At 42.1% G+C, this 14,040-nt stretch overlaps 1 protein-coding gene across 3 annotated transcripts in view; it reads left to right on the top strand.

Moving 5' to 3' along the window:
• Positions 1-1,323: 1,323 nt before the first annotated feature.
• dpy19l3 (dpy-19 like C-mannosyltransferase 3) overlaps positions 1,324-14,040 on the top strand; it is a 102,103-nt gene continuing 89,386 nt past the window's right edge. For all 3 annotated transcript variants that reach the window (XM_034224548.1, XM_034224549.1, XM_034224547.1), the window contains exons 1-3: positions 1,324-1,458; positions 1,983-2,109; positions 3,449-3,576. In XM_034224548.1, the coding sequence (XP_034080439.1) occupies positions 1,992-2,109; positions 3,449-3,576 (246 nt within the window). In that variant the 5' untranslated portion in view covers positions 1,324-1,458; positions 1,983-1,991. The remainder of the gene's footprint in view (positions 1,459-1,982; positions 2,110-3,448; positions 3,577-14,040) is intronic.

Below are 14,040 nucleotides of genomic sequence, written 5' to 3'. Positions count from 1 at the left end.
CTGGCTACATGACCGTATGATCGCCCATATTGACGCACCTAATTCCTAAACTTCTAACAGATACAACATAAACCGATCCTTCAGCCTCATATGAGCTCTCAGACACGTTCAAAATTAAACTGTCATCGCTGTCTGAGCTTGCTGCTGTGTGCACCATCGTGCGTTTGCATGCAGATGCTGGGATCCTGAACGGTGCAGCTGGAGCGCTGTGCCCGCAATGACGTCACACGTAATTTGGCAGGACTTGAAGAATCCCCGAGCAGATCCAGGAAATGGTCAACATTGAAGGGCAGATTAATGGTTATCAAAGTACAAATATCCAAAATCAGTTCAGTAACGGTTTTCAAGGGGACAATATTTACTCAAGTTGATGGGTTTGGTGATGGGGGAAACTCGTGTCACAGGCTCTTTAACTAGGCCAGTAGGTAAGGATTTTCCACTGGATAATAACTGAAGTATAAAAGAATGCATGACTGAAGTGATGGAGACCATGTTTGAAGGCAAACAAAAAGAGGAAATAACAGGTCAAATCAAGCAAATCCCCCTCTCAGATTCCACAGCAACCAGAAGAACATAAATACTGGCTGGTGATTTGATTCATCAGCTTTGTGATGGAATAAAAAATGCACAGTACATTTCCTTAGCTGTGGATGAGTCCACTGACACCACTGACAATGCTCAGTTGCTGGTGTTTGTGAGTTTTTATGATGAGGCAAAGGGGGAGTTTGTTGAAGATGTGTTGGGCCTGACGAACCTCAGTGGACACTAAAGGGGGCAAGACATTTATAAAGCAATAATGGGAATGCTGAATGAAAGAGGGTGCAGCTGCCTTTATTCATAACTGTGCAGCTCTGACACTGCGACTCTGAGGGGTCAAGCACAGACACAATAACAATGAAAACTGCTGCATACAGATTATTTTTGTTTTTGCAACCTCGTGTTAAGAATCTTGTTGCAATTGTTTAAAAGTGTGAATGACCGTAATAAACGGACCTTTGTCTTATTAAAAGAAATAGTTTGGACCTTTAAGATTTGTATTTGAGTACCCCTGCTCTAGCCGGACAATTATTTGGTGCTTGAAACGAACCGGATTCCGGAGCTAAGAGGCTGCTCCGCTGCAGTGTGAACAGGAAAACCCAGTGCTTTTCAAGCTCCAGCTCCGAACCGGCCCTGAAACACCGTTGGTGTGAATGAGGTATTACTTAAAACTCATCCCTATAAAAAAAGTGATAGCTTTTATTTTGAAGGAAGGCTCTGTTGTGTTCCGGTATTGTCGCGTGCTTAAACCCCGGTGCGTTATGAAGCTGACCGATGAATTCTAACGGGAGGGAGGAAAAGAGGAGAGGAAGATGAGAGGATGAGAGAGTGAGGGAGATACAGAGATACAGGGGGGCGGGGGAGAGAGGGAGGTAGAGGAGAGCTGCCGGACCATCCTACCTGCCGCCGCTGTACAGGAGGGTGAGGCTTATAAATGTACCGCGGGCACACATCCTATCCGTCTTTGTTGCTGTCAAACAGAAGCTGGCGTCCATAGCGGGGCGCGCGCCGTTATGCAAAATACACAATTACGCAAGGCTTTAGAAGTATGCTTCACAATAGGAGTCTAAACCTTCTCGTAGTTTTTTGTTGTTGTACACTACCTACTTGTGCCTCATTAGTGAACATTTGCTTTAGCTTAGGCTACCACAGCTTAATTCCGGTAGTTTGCCGGTTAACTGTCGGTGTCGATAGATGGGACCTGATGTTTCACGTTATTCTGGCCGCGGCGTGAGCAGGAAATGCCGCTGTAAGCAGGCTTGTCCACCCCGGGTACCAGTCTGAATGGAAAAGGAAACCTAAACAGTGGTGCAGCTCGGTGTTTGCTTTGGCTCACATTGCACGTGCTGTTTGTGTTGAGTGCACGCGCCTGTGTGTATCTGTCCATGCTTTCATCATATCTGCGCGTGTACATACACACACTCCCCCCTCTTGTCTGCTTGCAGTTGTTCATCATGACAGCCCTGCGTCAGAGGAAGGGGGGCAGGGGGAAGGAGCCCCCTCTCGGTGCAGAGTTTCAGTCCCAGCAGTCCAACTGTTGCTCCGATCATCATCCAGAGAATATATTACACGGTGAGTGAGCCAATGGGAGGTGAGGTTCATGGTCAGGTTGGGAAGAAATGCAACTCACTCTGCTGGCTACCCCACACTTTATTGTGCTTATAAAGAGTCTTGGGTTGCATCTGTTGAAAAACATCAAGCATAATTAACTAACGTTTTTCCTGCATTTCACCGCATGTCCATTAAAATGATTGAAATGCCATTTATATCATAGTAAGAGTAACCTTGACTTGCTGCAGCACTTTAACAAAAAGCAGCCATCATCAACGTGCTTCACTCTTTCTGTCACTATTCATTTATACTCCCAAGGGCAACCCTTTTAATAGCCTTCCGGGAAACAGTGTGACGTCATCCCCATATTTGAACAGCGTTATCCCCATATTTATTTTAGGTACTAACACGATTCATTTCTGATGCAGTCGAACAACACGTTTTGCAAATTAGAGCTGCAACGAAAATCTAATAGTCCACGGGGTTCAAAGTCTGAGAAAATGGGCCTTCTCCTTTGACAAAGCCTGCAAAAAGTTACTCCGTTATCTCCCCCTCCAGGTTTCTTACTTAGTATTGCTCAATTCCCAGATGACTATGGGATCACGATTGTGGCATTTGATTTGAGAGACATTTAGAAATTGAGCCATGAGAGCCTTGCTGTTTGACACAAATTCAATTTACACCATCCATCCATCCATCCATCTTCTCCCGCTTATCCGTGGTCGGGTCGCGGGGGTAGCAGTTCCAGCAGAGAGCCCCAAACTTTCTTTTCCCTGGCGACATCAACCAGCTCTGACTGGGGGATCCCAAGGCGCTCCCAGGCCAGCGAAGAGATATAATCCCTCCACCTGGTCCTAGGTCTACCCCTTGGTCTCTTCCCAGCTGGATGTGCCTGGAACACCTCCCTAGGGAGGCGCCCAGGTGGCATCCTAACTAGGTGCCCGAACCACCTCAACTGGCTCCTTTCGACGCGAAGGAGGAGCGGCTCAACTCCGAGTCCCTCCCTGATGACCGAACTTCTCACCTTATCCCTAAGGGAGACACCAGCCACGGAGAAAACCCATCTCGCTTGTACACCAAATAAATGTATTTGTCTCTGGGTCTCTGGGTCTCTGGGGAAATGGGGGAAAAAACGGTGAAATTCCAGCTCTAGCTGTTCAGGTTAAGCTGTATATTTGAACCATATATCTTCAACCAATCACACACATTTAGGCTATTCTTTTTAAACTTCTTCTGAATTGTATAAAGCTAATGTAATATATTTTTACTTGCGACAAAAAATAACTATCGATTGATTGTTTAAGTATTCTTTCATGCAAAAAGGGGTAATTGAAGCGCTGACCTGTCACTGCTCCTGCAGGTGATTGGTCATGGGGGGTGATCATCTGGACATCGGTGGGCTGGTCTGTGTCTGTGGGTCTGGGTCTGCTGTGCTGTATCTACATGGCCACGCTGCATGAGAACGACCTGTGGTTCTCCAACATAAAGGTAACACTGTTACAATCTGAAACTCATTTCCTTTTGTTGCTGCTGCTCAGTTCCATTATTCAGTTTATTGATTCCATTTCATTTATGCATTCAGTTTAATCTAAATATTCTTATTTCTTAGGATTAAAAAACGCCAGTGTAAATGAAGAACTCTTCACTTTCTAAGTTTATCAGATGATCTTAAAATGAAATACTCACAGGATCAAAACTCAGGCAAAAACACATATTTGTTTTGCATGTTGAATCAAAATATTCACATTTGAGAACATTTGTTTATTATTAAAAAGCATATTTGAATACACCAAAAGTATCAAAAAGTCGAAATCTTGAGTGTGTAAATGATAAGAAAAAAACTAAAATGTAAATAAAGTTAAACCATGAAAGACATATACCAGTTAATGAAAACCAAAACATTAGAGACAATATATAATTGGCTCAAAACAGAAGCTTAGATGTGAGATAAAGGCACACGGAGACATAGTTCTCCAAGTTTTAAAAGTCATTTTAACTGTTGTCTTATGCCAAGCATAAGACAACAGTTGGTTCGTCATCTTCAATGCGAACCACAAAACCCAAACATCAGCCGTTAGCAGTTAGCACTCAGAGCTCACAGCTCCTCATATCTGTTCAGAAGCCAGACAAAAGTTAAACAAGTACAAACCACAGACTGTCTGTGTCATGGCGCAGAACTACCCCTAGTGGAAAAGAAAAGAAAAGCAGGCCTGGTTTGGCTCGGCCCGCTTAAACCGTGCTACGTGCTGCAGTGGAAAAGCGCCATCAGCGGTTGACCAATCACAACAGATCCGGCCAGCTAACCAATCAGAGCAGATTGGGCTCTGGTTTCAGACAGAGGGTGAAAAGAGGTGCTGCAGCACAGGCAGTATGAGAACAATAAAGAGCTTTTTGAACATTAAAGCATGGAGACATGACACACTTAAAATAGACAACTATCGAGGTAATGTAAGGTGGTTGGAGCTCTTTTCATTGTATATCCAATGATTGTTTGACCATGTTGATAAGGGTTGCTGACCATGCCTGAACGTTAAAGATATTAGTTACATCAGAGCTTTCCCTTTTACAAGTCAAATGTCTGCTGTAAAGAAATGGCCCATGTTGCAGCCACAGTGGCACTGCAGGCAGCTGTTAAAGCTCAGCCAATGAAACTGTCATGTGGCTGCTATCAGCAGGGCTCCACTTTTTATCCTGTAGGAAAAACCCGGGCATGGGGATTCCTACTGAACATTTTAGGAGCACACATTTTATGAGCACCACTTAAATCGACATGTAATGCAGCATGTGGCGTTTTATATGTACAAAAGTGGTGGGGCACAAAAAACGTAGATGTCTATATATAAGCTCCTGCAATGACGTGCAGTGAGGTTCATGGCTGGTGAGGCACTGACTCTTCAGGTTTACAAATATTATATTTTGACCTAAATCAAAATATAATATTATTTTCAAAATCTTTTTTAGTCTGATGCTTCGATTAATTTTAAACACACAGTTCAATAAAAGGATACCCAAAAAATGTAATTGTATCATTTAAATATTGAATTCTTCTCTCAGTAAGATCCCATTTTCAATACAATTGTGGTCTTACCTTGACTTGAAGATGAAGTCCATTTGCCTATCCTTCTGGACAAAAATCTCTATTGCTTTTTTGTAAAAGTCCTCCTTATGTTCTTGTAGTTTCAAAAGTCTATCATAAATCTAATCGATAGATTTATGATTCGAAAATGATAAAAGTAGGGTAGACATGTGGATATTATCCGGCTGAACAAAACGTGCATTTATCTAACAGGTACGTTTCCCACAGATCTTATTTGGAGCTATTTTCTAAAATCCTATGGAGAAATCTCATTGCTTTTTTGTCGAGGGAAGCCATGCGCAGCTTACTTCCGGGTTTTAGGACGCGTCTCTCGTCTCCTCTTCACACACCAGACTTATCGCGGCACACGTACTTACAGCCAATCAGCTCTGAATTATGTGAGATGATGTATGGTGGGGATGGCAGCTCAGTGCCCCTATGGTGATTATTTTTTTGCCACACACATTAAATAGAAAAAGACTCTGAGCATGCGCAGTGTAGTTTTTACAGCACCCATTCACTTTGACAGTGAGAGAGAGGGGCATGATCAGGGCTTGACCCACGTCGCTCAAAACGGCTCAATAGGCACACTCTATAGAGCAGGGGTGCCCAACCTTTTTTGAACCGAGAGCTACTTTTAAAGTTGCCAGTCTGCCGAGATCTACCAGTCCAAATAGAGAGGCGTAGCCATTACTGACAGCCTACTACCAGGTAAATACACACTTCTACTTGTATAAAACTGACCTTTGTACGATTAATACTTCATAAAATACTGCAGATCCTTTATCTCACCTCTTTCTAATCTACACACATACAAGTATTTAACTGAAGTTACACAACAGTGTTGTTGATACAGAGTTGGAGTTTATTCACACGTCACATACAACACTAGTTTCTTAACCTGCATTGATAATAGACTATAATCAATTTAAACAGAACAGATCTTAATGTTTGCATTATTATACCATTTTGTACAATAATTATAATGAATAAGTTCAAACAAACTAAAACTTACAGCTGATTAATAACGGTATCTAACTTGAGTTTTTATTATATCAAAAACCTGTTGAAATGCTTCTGTTATTTTTACTGTCCCCCAAAAGCGCGTCGGCAGCCTCCAGGAATGCTTCGTTCACAACTTCGCCGTCTTTGAAAGACTTCATGTGTTTCTCAAGAACGTGACTGACACGATAAGATGCAATGGTAGCAGCCTGGTGAAATGGACTGCTGTGCATTTAGCTGTCCTTTCAGGCCCCTCCCCTTTTGGGAGCGTAGGGCAGAATTAGGAGGGAATTCCGTCTCGTAGCGTTTGTGCACTGTTTTGAAATGCCGCTCCTAAATGACCCTTCTTCGATAAAGCCACGCTCTCATTGCAGATGAGACAGATGGACTTTGAATTGGAATAGATACAAAAATAATCATCCTCCCACTCGGAGTGAAAATGATATATTTTGGGCTTTTTTGCTTCTGCCATAATTGGACAACGTCAGCAAACTAGTGCTCATTGCCCACCAGCCACGCCCCGACACATGGGGTCACGCCAATCACAAAGCTTTGATGCGTTCAAGTGCATTATTCTGGCACAGGAAGATTATGTTATAGGACATTAACGATAAAACAGAATATTGTTGTTCTATTTTTAGACACATCTCCCGATCGACTGGGAATCTCCCCGCGATCGAGATTGGTGGGCACCCCTGCTGTAGACGCTAATTAGAAGAACACAGACTAAAACAGCAATGTTGCATTGTTGGAGAAGCCTGTGACCTAAGATTTTCAACGACATAATTACTCTGTAGCTATGTTAGTTTGACAATAAAGAACCTTGAACCTTGATGTACAGACGAATTAGATGATTACACATGATCGTAAAATATATTTTAAGATGTATTTGTTTTGCATTCTTTTGCATTTCTTTGTAATTATTATTTTAATACTTTCTGCTGACACTAGGTGGGGCTGTGAAATGTAGCCCTATTTTCTTTACACATATGCACCAAACAATAACATACCAATGTAAATATAAGGTACTTAGTCCAAACATACTCGTCAATAAAGCACAACAAAAGAAGTTAACAACCAGATAAGTTAATTTCATAAGTAAGAAAATCGGCAAGATAGTCAAACATAATTTTTTTTGTCTGTTTAATTGTGTTTATTTTCTACCTTGTGGAGCTGTAGCCTAGAGAGAAATTCAATACTGGTAAAATTCTAGTTCATGGATCCAGGTTTATGGCTGTGTTTTTACTTGTCAAAAGAGCTGAAGGACAAAGCACTAGAGTTAGGCACAATAATCTTTATGATTCAGAATTCACAAGAGGACATTAGCAATCCGGGTATTTCTAATCGTGGATAGTGTTTCACAATCCGCTGTATGGAATATTGGGAAATGATTATGCGATGACTTGTTCCCAAGCCCTTTTCCCACTGATCCTGTACGTAGATGTCTCAGTGATTTGGTAAAACCATAAACTTACTAGCTGTAAATCTCACTGACAATTGAACACCAGCTATAGCCACTGAGCTGTTGCCAGCCAGAGAAGAAGCTCTGGGAATGTTGAAACCACATGGACCCTTTTATGTCTTTTATGAGGCACTTGTTAAGAAGCAGCAGATTGATTTACCTGACACTTTTATATGGAGGTTATCTAAGGATTTGACATCCATGCGTAAGATTTATCAAGCACATCACAGATGGAAAATGCCTCTCGATTAAAACATTTAAAAGCTCCAACACCGTATTTTTTGTATCAAGAACAGAAGTGCCAATCAGACACATTCTCTCTCGTTAAAAACACGTCATAAACATCTCATCCTGGAATGGTTGGATTGTTTTAGCCTCTGAAGCAACAGATTGAAAATGGAGCCCGTTAAATGAACCGCATGAAGTCATGAAACAGCAGCGGACATTTTTACAGGCTGTTCAGTGTTGTACGGCCAACAGAACATTGTGACCTGCCAGATATGATGTCATTTCTAAACCCCTGTCCAATGCCTCACCAACACTGGTTCAGACTGAGATATACTTAGCAGACTTTGGTCCGGTTCGCATGGCAGAACAGATCACGCTGTCATAACTGGGGCAGTATGTGAATTAACTCTTTTTGCCTAATTTAGCAGTGCAGTTAGTCATTTGGTGGATGAATGAGTCGAGTCAAAGTAAATGATTTGACTCTTACCGTGTTAAAGAGCCTATTTCGTCCTCATAGAAAAAATAAATAATATTCACGGCATAAGGCGAGTTGTTGCTGCGAATAAGATAAATGTACAAATTGTGTAAATTCTTTAGTATTATATTTAATTTGCCCCTCTATACAATCTGTGCCTCCTGTTGAAACTTGATGCAGCAGATTGAAATGTTATACTCGAGAGATTGCAGTTTCCGACTGTTTCCCCTAATGAAGAGTACAGGGAAATGTGTTTCGTTTTTGACTAGATTAACTCAAAGTGAAATGAAATGTATTGATTTAATGTTATCTTGGATAAATACCAATTGATTTTTCTAATAAGCCTTCTATACTGTAAGCGAGTCATACAAATATATTCCCGAGTTACTTTCATTTTGGAAAATGTGTGTGTGTTGGTGAGAACGAGATAGACACACACATGCAACAATGGCAGGGCACCATAAAGTCAGCAGTGTGTCAGTTGGATACAGGTAGTCAATTGATGCTTTTTTTGCGAGTTTGGCAGAGCAGACCTCCTCTCAAAACCTCCAAATGTGCATTGCATGGACACCCACCTACCCACATCTGCACTGTATCATTGGTGAGTATTTGTCCCAGAGAGACAAAGCAGCTCATCCAGTTAATTGAGCGGAATCCGTACGGACACAGTTTGTCATCCTATGCGGTGTGAATGGAAGAAGCAGACAGATGTGTTCATTCATAATAAATGCAAGTCACTTTAAAGACCATGGCGAACATTTCCCTGAAATGTTCCCACACAAGTGGGCTCCTGGCTGACATCATCGCACATTGCACGCATATGTGGGTGTGCGTAGTGTTTCCTTCTGTTCATGCTATCAAAGCCTCGGTCTCAGTCTGCATTCACACAGAGACGGCTACATCTAAAAAAATGCTGTTTGCATGTGAAAACCACACTGCACATTGACATTCCCAGGTAATGGGAAAACAGCTAAATGTCGTCTTCCAACACCTGGAAGGCAATCTAGAATTGTTCGAGTTCATCCCATACAAAACTGCATCAATTATAATAGGCTGACTCTTTGTGTATTTGTTTAAGTGCACAGCTTTGGGGAAGAAGCTCTGGTTGAGACTGGGGGTGGGAGATGTTGAAAACATGTGATATTGGCCATATTGTATGCTCATGAGATGTGTGTATAAGGAGTCTAGTCAGGAGAGTTTGCAGCCTATGATCTTTGATGCTTTGGTCATAATTCTGTCTCTTTTTTATTGTGTGCTTAAGTGTGTTTCCATACCAGACAGTATTTGATACTGAATAGAAGATCTGGATTATGACTGTGAAAAGGACAACACTGTCTGACTTAGTTTTTTGAGTTGTGTGTCCCTAAATAAAGTCTCTGTACGGCTTTTTGTATTTAACAGGTGGCAACATTCGGTTACTTGAGGTCGTTGCAGATGGGTGCGCCAAGGATCTTGTGGGAGTTGGTTATTGTAATTAGTTGTCTGTCAATGAGCATAGGTGCTCTTCTTGATTGTCTTGTTCTGAAGTCTATGATCATTTCTGTCGTCTCTTTTTCCATTCACGACCAGCTCATCCTCCCTGCAGCCTGAGGTTGGCCTCATTGTCTTTTGAGACAGTTTGACAGCCAGCACCTAGGCAGGAGTGGGACAATCACAGCCTCTATAACACCAGAAATGGAGAGAAACTACGTTTGACAACAATGCAGATTACAATAAAACCTTTGCATCTCACATCTTGGACACTAAAGTCTAAACTTACCTTGACCTGCTTGCTGTTGCTCCCTCTGGTCGCTGATATCATGTATTTTACTACCTGCTGTTGGAGACCCACTGTCTCTCTCACACTTTCACTCTTCCAGTTACACGCACACGTATTCTCTTGTGTCCTGGTCAAGCAGGATAGAAAGAAAGAACAATGCTTGAAAGTCATTTGTGACTACTCCGGCCCACTTGCTGTTGGTACTTTGCGGTTGATGCTGTGTTCTGACACTACGTCACTATCAGAGTGTTGGCAGTCCGTGGAGAAGGGACTGGTTTTAATAAGCTCACATGTGGCTACTACATCCGTTGTGTTGTGGAGGGAATGCGGTAGCAGCGTTAGCCTCAGGTCAAATGGTCTGGAGGGTTTATTAAAGTTCTGTATCTCTTACACACCTTTGCAGTGCTTATCATCCACCAACATATGGATTGAGACAGCTGGTGATTGAATTCAAAAGTTAAAAAGCCATGTTGGTTTGTCAAAGTTATTTTTGTACATGTGCTCACAGCTGGACACCAGTTTGTGATCCACAATCTTTTTGTTCACCGCAATTTTTCCAGAATGATATTCCAACATGTTTCCCTCGCTAGTCCCCACCCCCACCCTATCTTATTTTTTTCCTGTGTGCATGTGTGTTTTTATAGACAAGAGGTCACCAGTAGTGACTCTTTTCTTTCCTTCCCTCCCTCCCTCTCTGGCTGCTCCAGTTATCTCCAGCACAGCCTGTCCGTAGACTTACTGTGACTCCGTCCTCCTCACGCATCTTTTTCTCTTTTGTACTTAGCCGATTTGAGAACGATTACTTTTTGTTTAGTGTCTGTGAGGAGTTCAAGGGAGGCAGATGTTGGTCCTTGTTACAGTGCTGGACGACATGAAGCGGAGGGAATATAATTCAAGGCCAATGCTGAACAGACCTTTACTTGGATTCTTCAAGCACCACATCAGAGAGATGAGAGTTATTCAGGGTCTTGCAGAGGCAATGGTATCGGAGCAACAGAGAGAAAAAGATCGATGCCTTCTGTGACTAGCTTTCGGGATAATGAGCAATGTGTGAACTTGTTAACTCTGCCTGTTCTCTTTGACCTTCATTTAAACTAAGGATTAGCCATCTCATCAGAGTTCTTGGGGAGAAGCCAAGGCTTGTTTTGCCTCGAGCATACTCAAAAGGAGGATCTGGAAGGAAACAAGCTGCTCATTCCCTTGGAGAAAGCTTTTTACATTTTTCTTTTGGCAAGAAACTTGAAGCGATTAAAAAGCTAATTTACTTGGACTGACTTCAAGAAAAGAAAAACACACTGCATTTAAATGTCTTGCTGTAATGGATTTGGATCACTTCTACGGCTCAGCCCAGGAGCGTGCTGTTTATCTACCTGAGTTGAGCTCATCAAAGGATCCAAGAACATATTGATGATCTCAGTCTTCCCGGGAGATGGAGCTTCGTAAGAGAGTAAAGCTGAGGAAACTTCAACATACTTTGGGCCGTTCACAAGATGGAGCAGCTGCGGGGAGATGCAGCAGTAACATATGGGGGGCAGGAAGATCGAATGCCTCACAGCGAGGTACAGGGGAGGGTTACCTGCTCGGAGGATCCGGTGCTTGTTCCGGTTTAGAGATTCTACCCTGGTGGCCTTGGCGACAGTGTGTTTCCATGGCAGCCGGGCTGTTATTAGCTGGGCTGCTGGCACTGGCTCAGGCCTGGTGCGTCAACGCCATACACGAGAATCTGCTGTGGTTCTCTCAGCTCACGGTAGGGGTTACACTGCAGCGTTAATCTGAAGCTTTGATTAAAAGAACCGCACGAGCTTGCGGTAAGAGTTCCAGGGGTCCAGGCGGTAACATGGGGCATATAAAAACGGTCACACCTCTCAGCTCTCCAATCTTAGCTCACAGTAGGAGTAGGTCCAGTGACTATATTTGCATATGTGTGAATATATAATTTATTTTTATTTTCAACTGCTCATCATCTATTATCGTCCATGCCGTTATGAGCAGCCCTGCCCATTCATTCATTGTGACGAATCAGTCAATCCAAGATATCATTTTTTATTCACAAGCTTCCTGCTGTGTCTCGAATAACGATAAAGTGGGCACTTAGTTTCTATTTTTTGAGTAATTTTGAAGAGAGCTGAAAAGGGATGCTATTACAACGTACTGCTGATGTTACAGATGGCCACAACACAGGGATATCATGATACAGTCAGGTATACAACTAGAAATAGGTATATTGCAAGAAACAATATTTATTCATTGCTCCGTGTTCGAGAAGCACAGGGGAGACTTATAGAAGCTGACCTTCTTTACTTCTCCCTGTAGTTAAGAGAGCCAGAAATGAAAAATGTACTTGGGTCATGATGAGCTGCAGAATTTATTCATGTAAAGATTAAACCTACACGGTTTATTTACTACCACTTGACAACTTTACTGTTCCTTCCTCCTTTCCACCAATTGCCAACAGCTGTCTCTGTCCAATCATTCGCTAACACCATACATCAAACGCAAAAATGTAACACACATATGCCAGGTGCTGGTTTCAGACCCTGACACAAAGGTCATAGAATTACGGGTGGTGCTTATGCTGGTAGTTTACTGATGTCACTAAACTTAGAGGGCGAACATTTTCCAACCAATCAATCACAGCTTATCTATGCTCATTATGTTCCGGGAGTCCCTGAGTCTATTTTGTGAAACAAGAGGTTGATAAGTTCTTCTTGCATCTGTGTTTTGCTGTACTGCCTAGTTTTCCGCCAATGGTGCGTTCATGTGCTCTTCCTATCCCACCACCCGAGTTGGGACGTTGTTCTTCTGACTTCATTGTGTTACAAAGACGATGCTTTTTTGCATGTCGTTGTTCTGACTTGAGGGGGCTTTCTTGGGACATTTCCAGTTGGGAACACATTTTTCAGATTATTTAAACTTGAATCCAGACCATCTACCTCGGAATGTCAGCAAAAGTTCAACACAAATTTCATATCGGCCCGTGATTCAGGTAGGCTCCAAAGTTGAATAGATTATTTCTTTCTTGGACCATTCCAGCAAGTTTCAGAAAATCCAATGGACAGAAGAGAGCTGAACATGTTAACTCCTTACTCCTTAGGTAACTATTTGGGTAAATTATGCTCTCAAATTCTCAAAGTCTTCTGGTTTCCACTTGATTAATCAGGTCATGGTATTTGGCTACAAAGGGACAATTAGGAACATACTTAAAATATGGAACATTTCTTACACATAATATATTTGACCGCACTTTTTTTTTTTTTTCAGTAAGTTTAGTTGCAAATCTCAATCAGCTGAGCCGTTTAAGTCATATAAAAACAGTTTTTATGAGATGTTTTTATGGTCTCTTTATTAGAAACAGTAATCCGTAAGTCATTACTGAAAAATAATGACATCACCGGCACTCTAGTCATACTCTGACTATGCTTAGGTTTTTAATAAGTAGTTTTTGAAATCCAACGGAAATATGAAAATGATAATCCTGGAGAAACAATTTGAGAGAGACTTTGAGTTAAATCACAAAGCCGATATGTCAACAAAATATATCACTACACTCAAATAATGTGTTTTTAGTGGAGCACAGCTGTAAAAGCTATTCACAGAGGGAACATGATGGATGGAGGATTGAGTTTATATTCTGCAGCTGCTTGTTCACTGTTTGCTCTCCGTCTTTACCCTCTAGTGGAACAATCATCATACATGGCAAGCAGGAACACTCTTGGGAAGACATCGTCTGTGCGTTCACACCTGCCTTGTATAGTCCGGTTGAATCGAACCCTGGTGCGTTTAGCCGCTTGGTGCGGTTCGTTTGGGTCGGTGTGAACACAATCCGAGACCTCTTAAGTGAACTAAACAACCGGACTCTGGTCCGAGGGTGCATTCACACCTAATAGTCCACTCTCTGGTGTGCACCAGACCACAGTTTGTTACATTGTTTCATTTTTCAGAAGGTTCGG

This window comes from Gymnodraco acuticeps, unplaced genomic scaffold (genome assembly GCF_902827175.1).
Source record: "Gymnodraco acuticeps unplaced genomic scaffold, fGymAcu1.1, whole genome shotgun sequence".
Taxonomy (NCBI): domain Eukaryota; kingdom Metazoa; phylum Chordata; class Actinopteri; order Perciformes; family Bathydraconidae; genus Gymnodraco; species Gymnodraco acuticeps.
This window is presented reverse-complemented; position numbering and strand designations above follow the sequence as displayed.